Source organism: Vigna angularis, chromosome 2 (genome assembly GCF_016808095.1).
Source record: "Vigna angularis cultivar LongXiaoDou No.4 chromosome 2, ASM1680809v1, whole genome shotgun sequence".
Lineage (NCBI taxonomy): Eukaryota > Viridiplantae > Streptophyta > Magnoliopsida > Fabales > Fabaceae > Vigna > Vigna angularis.
The window spans coordinates 34,933,937-34,946,427 of NC_068971.1; the positions used below are offsets into that span (position 1 = coordinate 34,933,937).

Genomic DNA, 12,491 nt, shown 5'->3' on the forward strand with positions numbered 1-12,491 from the left:
TAAATATTTCCTAAGATATTTCCCTGTTTAATAGAATCAAATCATATTTTTAACACTCTCCCTCAAGCTAACTCATCTACCATGAGTCAAGCTTGTTACAAATGTCATCAGACCCCCTTAAGAAACTTGGTGAATATGTCAACTAGTTGGTTGTTGGAGCTAATAAAGCTTCACACATCGATTTGGTGTGGGTAGGTATATTAATATGAAATGTTAAGGAGCCGGTGGCACATGATGGCAATTGATTGAATCAGGCAGGCATAGTGGCTGCCAGAGAAGGTACAGCTCACAGTGTTGCATTAAAAGTTAGATGAGGCAGCAGCTGTTGGAGAGAAAATGTTTTCCAGAGGGCATGTCAACTACTTCAGAGCAAAAAATGCTCAAAGAGTGCATCAGGAGAGCAAACAAATGCCCAGAGAGCAGAAAGCTGCTAGGGAGCAAAAATTCTTAGAGTGGACAACAGCATTGGCATAGCAAACATGTCTGGAGAGTATCGCAGAGCAAAATTCTGCTAAAGATCTCATTGACTAGAAATCCAAAAGGACACAGTGAGGGGAATATTACATAACAGTTTAGATCATGCACAAGTTTGTAAAAAGAGAAGGCTATTGAAAAGTTTCAGAACATAGAACATGAAAAAGACATCTTCAAGTTTGAGAATGGACTTTGCCCATCCAACAGGTAGAACAAAATGTATTGTTTTTCTTATTAGAAAATAGGATCTATCGCATTGTAGTACAATTTTCATGACATAACTATGAGGATGACCTAATCTCATAAGCTATGTATAATCTAAGCTAGGAGAAACTCTTAAGCACTAGTGTTAAACTCGAGGATCATGAGGGGATCGAAAAGACAAGAAAACAATCTGTAAAAATAGATATGAATGAGTATGTGGGCTGCAGAAAGAATAACATAATTAGCATAAGGACTATATTTCTTAATTAACATAAAACGCAATATATCTAACAACTTTATTAGGCTAGATATTAGTTTTTGATTAGCACTAATTAGAGTCAGTTTGGACAAGTTTCTCCATAAGATCCTTGACTAGAAAGAAAATAAGAAAAATGAACTTACCTTCTCCATAAAAGCTAACTTGTAGAAGCTCTCTCGTATAGCTTCTCTAATTTTTTTATTTTTAACTTAGGCATGATCTAATTTTAGCTTATGGAGAACTCAACTCATTTTTCCCTTCCTATTTTTCTCTCCTAGAAGGACTCATGAAGAAGCTTGTCCAAACAGACCAAAGTCTTGTAATTACTCTAATTGGAAATTAAACTATAAGTACCAGAACATGTGTAGCCCGACAAGCATTTTCATTCAATCTTCACTATTTTAGAATAATCATGGAAAATGACAAAGAAATAAAGAAAATGGGGAGCTGAAAATGGAAAGAAGAAAAAAAGAAACTCACCTTGAAGAGCCATTACTTTCTGTGATAGTACTCTCAACACGTATAGTGTAAGGGAAATCATTTTCAGAAGGTAAAATTCGTTCAAGGGATCTCTCGGCAAGCATCCCATGACCAATTTCTCTTCTGCTTGGGGCACCAATCCGGCCAACTTCCCCAACACTTGAAGGAGGAAATGAATACTGCAAAATTTAAGAAGTAGACAATAATTATCATACGATATTAAGGGAAAAAATATAAAACATATAGATCTCAAATTCTTTTTAGTACACAAAGGCCCCACATGAGCAAGAAGTGTAGAGTGTAGACAAGGTTGGATATGTCATATTTACATCTAGTTTGCATGGGAAGAATACCCGAGAAAAACAAACTCTTGGAACCCAAACTTTAGCTTGTTTGATTTGAGAAAAGGAAAACAGGCACATCCAAAATATTTGAGAAAGTCATACTTGAGTGCGGTTTGAAACAAGAACAACATAAACCTTAAAGTTGAGAGGAGCAGCAGGAAGTTTATTAGATAGACGACAATAAAATCTGACACTCTTGATACCATGTTGAATATACTGAGAAACAGAGCGAAAATGAAAGTGTATGATTGCATGACTGTGCATAGAAAGATTATGAAGATGCCAAGGTTGTTGTGTACACTACATATGTTAACAGCCTAACAGAAAATTATAGCTTCATCAGGGTCATTTACAACGTCATGGTGACGAAAATTATAACAGCCTAACAAAAAGAATAACAGACAGCTAACAAGATAGAGCTAAACAAAAGTAACAGGTATTAACATTCTACTATATTCTCCGGCAGATCAACAGGACATATAAGATTTGCTATTTGTGTCAGAAAACACAAGATTCTTTTAAAATGATCAAGAATAAAAACTAAGAAAGCTAAATAAAGAATAATAAGGGATATAATCCTTGATTGTTAGCTTTACATATTTTCCTAGAGTATCTAATCATATCTACACATATCTCCCTATTTATAAAGTATCATATCTTCAACAGGAGAAGTTAATATATGTTATCTTTCTAAGTAGTTTAGTTAGTATCAAGCTTAAGTCAATGTAACTTTGGAAGTATTAGATATATTGCGTTTTATATTAATTAGGAAAACGTAGACTTTTGATATTGTTTGATATTGGCAGATATTGTTGCTATTGTTTTTTAAAAATATTTTCTATTTATCATATTTATGTTTGGTTCCCATATATACTTGTATCATTCTTCATTATAATGTGTGTTTTAGACACAAGAAAAACTAATCATATACCTAATTTTACTATATTCAATAGGAAGTTTCGATGTTTTAGTTGTTTCCTTGAAATTAGTAGTTATTTTTTATTATCTCTGTAATCATTCTTGTTATAAATAAATCAATTTACTTACTGAGAAAAACGCTCGACCACATTCAGAAAATTTTCTTACTGAGAAAATTTCTTGGTATCAAAGCTCCTGATCTAAAGGGCCCTCCTGTTTCCACAAAAAGTTCTTCAGTAAGTTTGACAAGATTCTATATATTGTTAGACTTTTCTAATGACTGCCTGATTTTCCAAAAGCTGTTACTATTCTGTTGAGTTTTCCGGTAACAAGAGCAACTCTTCAGTGAGCATAAAAGAAAAATAAACAAGCACTCCAATAACCCCAGCAGAACCAAATGGCGTAGCAGTTGCCACCATGTCTACTTAACTAAAGGAGATCAAAGTTTATTCCTCCTGTCTTCAGTAGGCCTTTATGACCTACTAAATAGCAGTTCAGTGTTTATCTTGCCTTTTGGCATTTACAGTTTTAATAATGCACTATGCTAGACAACCAACAGGCACAAGTAGGGTGTTCATGACTCAATCTGAATTAGGTATAGAAAAATATAAAATTTAAACCAATCAGTTTTCTCTAGTTTGAATTTCTCAGCTTTTTTTAGCACAATTCAAGTTTACAATTTTTCAAACCTTTTGAAACAGCTCAAAGCGTCTAACTTTTTAAATTTTTTATCACAATTCAAAGCAAAGCAACCTGATCAAGAATGAGTTGATTCCATTCACATCAATTAGGTTCCATAATCTACAAATGTGCAAAATTATGTTTTGGAAAAAAAAGGCAATATTATTGAAATATTCACTAATAATTCTCTCATTAAAGTGTGTCAACAATATATGTATTGTAATTTGCTTACATAAACTAAATAGTAGTAAAAATAAAAATATATAATTATATAAGATTTATATCGTAGAGCTCCATGCATAGCAGTTAATTAATAATAGAAAAAGTCACATCATTGCTTCCGTTTGTGTTTATCATTTTTTTTAAATCACGACTGATAACTGAATTTATAACTATCTCATTTGATTCATTTATTAGGCTAAAATTATGAACCCATTTAATTGATTCGATTTGGATTTTTGAGTTAATTGGGTTTAATCCAAACTGATAAACAAATCAAGCCATCCAGTGTAGTAGTGTTTTTCAAATATGCTCAAATTTCTCAGAATAGGTAATATCCACAAAAATATAAGAGAACATAAAAGTAGCCAAATTTTAAAGAGACCTGTAAATAGAACCTCTTTAATTCATCATCACCATCAAGTCCATCTATTCTTTGTGCCATTTGTTTATCCCCCAGTGTAACAACGGCCAGTGACTGCCAACCAGATAAAGCAAATTAATCACTCAGGTTAAGCTGCAGATTCAGTATCACTTACAAGTACTGAAAGTGGAACTAAAAGTAAAGTACAAAAGTAGAAAAGTATAGATACTCTTCCCAAGACTAGTGACCAGACCCAAATTCATAATGACAGAAGCACACTGTTAGGTTTCTTGGAACAAGAAACCCAGAACTCACACCGAAAGACACCGTGCACACACTCTCTCACACAGAAAAACACTGTATAGTCTGTATTATTATTCTTGGTGACAAAGAACACAATTCGTAAGCTTCCAAGGGAGCCTTCTCCCTTTACACAGGATGCAATATTCCTGTCAACTAAGATACAACAAAACAACATGTCTGTCCCTAGACACTCCCTCTCCCTTATAAAGCTAACCCCTACCAGAAACAGACAACCAACCTCCTAACGGCCCACTTAACCCCCCTAACATCTATGTCTTATTTTTTTATTCCTTTCCTCCTTTCATAAACTCTCAAAGTCCTATCACATACTCTCTTGATCTTGGGAAAAGTCAGAGTGAAAAACACATGTAGAAGCTTCTTAAAACAACAAAGTCACAACTGAAGTGTCTAGCATTCTTGAAGAGAATTTGGAGAAAGTAACTCTTCCCAAGGTGGGTATTTTTTGGGGTAGCAATTAAGAGTTGCAATTTACAAAGTATTACTAAATCAGGTGTTCTATGCGATACACAAGGCTCAACAGATAACACACTATTCTGTCATCAGTAGGGCTGAGAAAATTATAGAATTTCATCTTTCTAAGTCATGTAATAACCTGAATAATCAATATATCGTTCCAATCACTTGTGTTAAAAGAACAAAGAGTTGATTTTATTAATTTTGTTCCTCCTTTGTATTTGTTCATTCTATGTCCCCTTCTAATAAAACTAATAAACAAACTAAAAGAGATAATTAGATGGCATAAGCAAATATAGACACCAACATACATCATCCAGAGCATAAACTTCTAAACAAATAAAGTTGGCCAAGACCTGTGTTTCGCCTCTTGTAAAAAGAGCACTTCCATGTGCTCTAGGTAATAGGCCACATCTAGAGTTGATTGGACGTATTTCAGCAGGTGTTCGCCCATCACTCCTCTTTCCCCCCTGTTACAGACAAAATAAATCAATAAACATGGATCCATTAAGTTTGGTAATTCGTCAAGCCAACAAGTAATAAGGGATTGCAACTTCATTGTATCAATTACATTTACTTAAACTTAAAAAAATTATATATATAAAAAATACTATATCCTATTTTATAAAGAAACTCAACCCAAAAGATTAAGGTTAAAAGGAAGTACAAGAATTGTTTCATAACATGTTTCATAAGTAGAACTTTAGAAAGTATAGTATAGGCATGGACAAGTTAATTGCTTATAATACTTTGCCATAAAGAGATCAAGGAACTATATCTAAATTCATTGAATAAGCTTGTTAGAATAATTTATCTTGATTATGTAACTATCGTCTACAACTATCCACCATTATCCTCCACTATTGTCTCTCTCTACTCATCTTTTTTTATGACGGACACCTAGTATGGTTCATCTCATTGAGATATAGGGATTATTCCACTGTGTTTTATCATTGTCAATCGTCATTGACTGCAACCTTTTCCACTGACAACCACCGAATTTGATGTGTCTTGCCGTGTGACATCCAACCTACCAGGTTTCTCATTGCTTGTGCAACCTCTCTTTATCACAACTCGTCACATAAAGGCCACACACTTTGTTACCCTCACTGAAGAAATTTTACATCTCCTCCACAAGGGTCATCGAACCTCTTTGTCCCTATTTTTACCCTTATTTCTTTGTTTTCAACTTTGGTTGAGAGACTTATCTCTCCTCTCAGGCTTCATCCGCTATCTCTCTCAGACTCTTCTTCCAATATTATTTGATGTCTTTTACAGTTGGCACCCACTATGGTATGAAGAGTATTGTTGTTTCTAACTAGTGGTAATCATTGTATTATGATAGAGATACAAGTTGCTGGTTGCAAATAGTTATTGGTTTTCTACTTAGTGTTGTTGCTATATTGGGCGTGTTGGCCTGCTGATTTGGGTGTTGTGATCTAGACCCTTTAAGTTGTTGTAATTCTAATTATTGATAGATTCCTCTTTCAATATGCCTCCTTTTACTAAAAATGGATTCCTCGATGCTCCTTTTGTAGGAGAAAAGGTCACACTCGAAAGAACTGTTCTCTTTACATGGTTTTCCTAACAAGACAACAAATTTCTTTCAGTCTAATAAAGTTGAACCACGATATACCAATGACTATCAAGAATATTTAAGGTTTAAAGTCCAACAACCAAGAACCATCTTTCACCCATTCTATTTTGTCAAAATCTTGCATTATTGGTATTGCTTTCATCCAGCCAATTTGACAGAACTCTCCCAAAGACAGCAAAAACCATACAAAATATTATGTTCCATAGTAATCTTAATTATTTCACTATAAGTATTCATACCTCTACTATGCGCTTCCTCCAAAATTTGGATGTCACTTCCTTAAATACCAACTTGACATCTACCTCAGAAAACTGTAGCCGAAAAAGAAATACACATATGTTAAATAGTAAAACCAAATGGATTCAGAAAAACATGGATACAACAGGGCAAGGCATGATCTCTACATGAATCAAGGAACAAAGTATAAACATTAAACAATTAAAATACACAAAAATAAATTATAAAGAACAATGTCAATAGCCAGAAAGATTGACACAGAGTAGGATACTGCATACACAAAACAAGGAAGATATAACATGAGTAATATCCTCTTTTTGTCCCAGTTCTTGGGTGAAGGTGTAAATAAAGACATTATTAAAGAGAGAGCAGAGAAAATATTACAACGCAGTAGGGTATCATCACAAACAGATAAATTTATGGAAAACAAAGCCCAAGAGGTAAACAATGTAGCAAAGCTGGCCCATATTTCCTCATTGACAATGGTATTTCACCTAAAACAATCACAAGCAGAGAGGGGAAATCAATACAGAATTATGTTTCAAGACAACCTTTTGTAACTGTAGCCTTCTAATTTTTTTCATAAATCAAGTCACAACATATTCTGAATCCCTAAAGAACCAATTGGCAATCTTCCTTTCAGAATCTCAACTTTAGAAGAAAATAATTTATTTCTTATTATTTCATATTGCATACATTTCATATATATACATAAATTGATTGGATAATTTTGGAAACAAGCACAACCTAATCTAGGAAATAAATCGCTAAGATTGTGGGATGTTATGCAAGTAATAAAACCAAGATACAACAAATATATAAAATTAAAACCAATAGGAAAAAATCTAAATCATAAAATATCTTGACTCAAATTTTAGGAATCCTTTAGTCAACAGATGATGAGAGGCTTCATGCACACAAGCAGAAGAGAAACAACAAAAATATTTGCCAATACAGGTTTAGCAAAAGAATTCACTAAGAAACAATGAGAGAAGTACGAACAAGTCTCCTCAGGCCACAGAGAAACTACAAAACTTAAAAAAGAGAACAAGAATAATCAACTTATTTGAGCAATCCAGTCTGCTTGAATGTAAATCTTAGAAATGGCCTTAAAAAATAATATGAACTGAGCACGGAGCCTAAGTTAACCAAATATACATCACTTAATAATACATGTCAAAAAAATAGATAAAATAAATTAGAAATGTGCATAGTACTTACTAAAAGTGCCGGTTTGTGTGAAGTAGGCTTTATATGAACATCACCTTCGTCAACTTCACCATCAACAATTACTTCCTCATCTTCATCCTCATCCTCAAGAACCTCTGCAATCGTCTCAGAACTACTCCTCAGTTTTGAGTCATTTGAGACAAACCCATTTTCTGTGAGTATATTCAGAACCTTTTCTTCTAATGATGAAAGGGCTTTTCTTCTGGGTATTTTGTTTCTAATCTGAAGAACTTTTACTATCTCATCACCTGCAATTTCCTGCACATTTCCTCGCACTTCAGTTTCTATCCAACCACTATTTAAAAAAACTATTCATTGAAGTCTTCAATTATATCTTGTCTAACAAATATTAAGTAAAACCATAGTCCTCTCAAACAAGGACATGCAAGAAACTAACAATAGCAACAAATGTGCAAAACCATATCATAAATGTCTAAGAAAACAGAAGTAAACTTCACACCAGATAAAAGTAACAAAACATGCTAGAGATTTTAAAAGAACAGTGTGGAGCAGGAGGGTGAAGTCTGAATGAAGTGAAATGCAGCACATAATTGAGTGATCTCAATGACATTGTGAAAGTGAAAAATATGGCCTGAGTCCAGAGAAGTATATTAATGGTACTGCATGCTTTTGAAATCCTCCCAGAATCTCAGTTTAAGTTTCAATGGCAAATTTTCAGTATGACACAATTTACACAAGTGGAGGAATTGTCTATGGAATAAGGTCAAATTCGAGGACCCAACTTATTTCAGGGCAGAGCAGCTGACCACAACAACACCAATAGCTATATCTTGAGACTCTCCCAAGAAAATAAACTAGGGAAACTTAGGGTTTTTAATCCCTGTTCATCAAAGTGGACATAACAGCAACGTTTTTTTCCACTATAGTGGCCGTGATTGAGCACAGTGACCACATCCCATAAACACTATGCAATTCAGCACCTGTTGCAGCCACCTGCCACTACTTGACAGCACTATATAGTGCCTCCACTGCACACAATTGATAACTCTGATTCAAGGATGTTATCTTTGAGCCCACTGGCGCAATCAGTAGTGGCACTAGCTCAACACATTTTAAAAAATTACAGAAAAAAGGAACCAGAATGCAGAGTTGTAAGAGTGGAAAACGAGGTGAAATAAGGATTAAAAGACATTATTATTATTATTATTATTATTATTTTTATTATTATTATTATTATTATTATCACTTTTCATCAATGGTGGGAGTGCCTTTTGGTTCCCTGTCCCCTATAGGCATAAATGTCATCAGCCTCTTATGGGCGTTTAATGCATTTGATGACCTTGCTACATTAACAATAGACATAATTATTATTAGCGTACATAAGATAGGTCTTAGTGTTTTTGCATTATATAACACCAAATTAATATTCTTCTACTAATATCGAGAGCTTCCTCTCTTTCTAGGACTCCTACCCTACCTAAACTCTATATTTCCAGCAGACTCATTCTACTTCTTAGAACCCACAAATTTGGCTCAGATATTGCAGTTTGTGATTTCAGTATTCTTTTTCAGCTTCTATTATTAACTAGCTAATTTTTGTGATTTGACCTATTGTTGGCCACTGTTCCCACCCACATAAAGTCAATAGCATTAATATTGTGAACTACTATTGTCCAAACAAACAACGAAATGATAGACATTTAGATAGACATTCACAAATCATGAATAATTATAAACTTTTGGACTAAACGAATAGCAGAAAATGATAAAGGATAGCAAGGAGTATACTTCAACATGTTCATAAAGTTCAGGAGGAGGTAGCTTGATGGCATCCAACATCTTTGGCTTCCCACACTTCTTAACCAAAACTTCTACTTCATTACAGATTGCTCGGACTGCATCCTAACAGTGAAGAACAGGAAAAATATAATACAATCAACCTTAAGCAGGAATGTTGATAAACTATCAAAGAAAACAGACCACACAAAGATATGAATGTCTACACAGTAAATATTACAAATGCACTATAACTAAAAACCTGTAATGGAGGCAAGTAGCTTACTCTAGTACTATATAAGCTTTTATAGTGAAATATTCATATGCACAAAGCAATAATAGTCATTGAAAAATGAATTGAAGTTTTAACAAAGATAGATGTAGAAAGAAAAGAGGTTGTTTACAACTATTTTCAAATTATTAAACTTGTAAGAAGTTGACAACGAAGAAAATTTTAAAGATCAAAATCCTCTGTGGTGATTCCTTGCTTTCATGCTGTATATCCAACAGCCACAAATAAATGTTTTGCATGATGCTGTGCAAATAATAATTTAAGAAACAAAGGGTTTCATAAGCTTGTCTAATAGCACTACTATAAGTTAAACCTGACCAACTTCGACAGCCCTGAGTAACTTTTCTTCTGGAATAAAATTGCTATATCCCTGCAATGAAAGTATATACCAGTTGAGCCAGCGTAAAAGTACAACCATAAGAGTTTCCAGAATCATGATTCACATTCAACATATTTTCGATTCTGAAAAGATATCAATTCATCATTTTTATTATATACCAACCATTGCATATTCCTGCAATTTGACTCTAAGACAGCTGAAATGGTGAAAGGTCTTGGATTTTCAAAATACTGACAAATTAGAAGAGCAGGAAAAACTTTGAATCTGTTTTCTGCAGAAAGCTGCAGGTGAAGTAAAAAAATTTGTTGAGATTGCAAGTACTTGATTTGGATAAGGATTACAAATATGTTAATTACAGATTTCGATTACTTGATCTTAACCACATAGAAGTTCATCTAACATCTGTTTTCAGAATTAAATTTGCTTCAAAGTAAATATCAAAAAGGCTAACTCAGCTGGCCTTCCTGGAAACCTCTTCATTTTGCAATTCACAGTTGGTCTTTATCTGTGATAATGTATTTATGTGTCAAGTTGAAACTGAAAGTTATAGGATATAAGGCAGGGGGACACAGACCGAACGGTTAAGGGAATGGGGGATGAAGAACCGAACAATATGTTGGGTAGTTAGAAGGGGTTGCCTCTATAAGAAGGCCAGGGGGTATCGTAGAAAGTTAGTTAGTGATATTCTTTTGTATAGACAGGTCTTGGACCTTGTGAGGGGGATTAGGCCTCCGTTAGTGCTATCTGTGTACATTGTTTTCATATCAATACAGAAATCATTCTTTTTACTGTTGAGTTCTTGATTGTGTGTGTTTGAGTGATTGTCTGAGTTAGGTTCCATACCCAGGAACCTAACAATTGGTTCGACCTGCCGGATACGTTGGAGAAGAGAACATGATGGAAGGAAGAATCAATACTTTGGAGAGGTGGGCCAGCGAACAAAAAAGAGTGCTAGCAGGATGGAGAAGAACTACCCAAGAAATAAAAGAAATGATGCAAAATATCAAGATTCAGATAAAGGGCTCAGCAAGAAGTGATGAATCTGCCATGAAAGGAAAGAAAGATGGTTCAGAGGAAGATCAACCTTTTGTTAACGAGAATCGGAGAAGGGGAAGAGAGATCTCGGAGGAGGAACTGGATGAAGGTTGAGGAGACGCCCAACCTAATTGGGTAAAAAGGGTAGAACTACCCACTTTCGAAGGGTTTGATCCTATGGAGTGGATTGCTAGGGCGGAGAAAATTTTTGAGACTCAGGGGGTGATAGAAGAAGAAAAAGTGCGCCTGGCATACATTAACATGGAGGGAAGTGCTGGGTATTGGGCCCGAGCCTGGAAGGCTAAAACCAAGAATCGTTCTTGGAAAGGACTGAAAGAAGCTAAGGTGGTGCGATTTGGAGGGCAAAAAGCAATGAAGATTTACGAAGATGACGTCATCAACGTTTCAGGTACGGCTGGCGCGTTTCGTTGCATGCGCTCCCAAGCGGCTCTGGATTGGAGCACCATCGAGTCGTTCATTCTGGTGAACAAAGTCATAGCGGTGGAAGTCGACTGATCTGTCGCGCTCTCCTCCTACCAACAGTGGAACATCATCGCCCAGAACTGCGTGGCCTTGGACGTGCAGCGCAATCTCGCTCAGTGTCGCTGCAAGTGGCATGCGTTGCTCTCTGACTACGATCGCTTCAAGGGAAGCGCCATCGCTAGAGGCAAGTTGTCGCCGAATTTCGATTACGTATTGATTGAGGCCGTCAAACGCATTGTGAGGGCGCGTGAGGAGTGGGGCATGACTGATCCCGAGAGCGATACCGAAGCAGGGAACGATGCGCTTGCCGCCCCTGTGGAAATTGGGTCCAAAGAAAAAGGACAACGAAGTAAGTTCAGGCACCACATTCAAAAGCCCAAACTTGAACAAAGGCACGGGGACAACCATGAAGAAGAGCATGAGGAAAAACCATTCTTTCCGTGGGTGAAAAGAGAAGAGGGTGAGCACAACGTGGTGAGTATTGAAGAGAATAATAATAATAATAATAAAAGTAACAGTGAAGGTGTTGCGAAGCAATGGTATTGAAACAGTAAAGGTGGTGGATGTGGCCACTGAGAACCAAGGGGAGCAAAAGGGGCTTGTAGTTCGTGTTACACCTGTAGAGGGGAGAGAGCTGCTAGAAGCACTGAAAGATATTGAAGACCGTTTTCTCAAGGCTTATGATTCTGAAAAGGTGGTGACCAGAATGTTGGACATTAATAGAAGGGTTAAATATGTTTTTAGTCCCTAAACTATCAATCGAATTTGTTTTTAGTCCCTCTTTCAAAGTAAGGTACATTTTAGTCCTCCTCCTTAAGGA

At 35.5% G+C, this 12,491-nt stretch overlaps 1 protein-coding gene across 1 annotated transcript in view; it reads right to left on the reverse strand.

Moving 5' to 3' along the window:
• The window catches only part of LOC108329236 (probable polyribonucleotide nucleotidyltransferase 1, chloroplastic), a 42,549-nt gene that overhangs the window by 11,969 nt on the left and 18,089 nt on the right, over positions 1-12,491 (reverse strand). The window contains exons 8-14 of the mRNA XM_017563359.2: positions 10,127-10,183; positions 9,534-9,647; positions 7,776-8,042; positions 6,557-6,628; positions 5,077-5,190; positions 3,965-4,057; positions 1,418-1,596 (exon numbers count right to left, since the gene is read on the reverse strand). Of these exons, the coding sequence (XP_017418848.2) occupies positions 1,418-1,596; positions 3,965-4,057; positions 5,077-5,190; positions 6,557-6,628; positions 7,776-8,042; positions 9,534-9,647; positions 10,127-10,183 (896 nt within the window). The remainder of the gene's footprint in view (positions 1-1,417; positions 1,597-3,964; positions 4,058-5,076; positions 5,191-6,556; positions 6,629-7,775; positions 8,043-9,533; positions 9,648-10,126; positions 10,184-12,491) is intronic.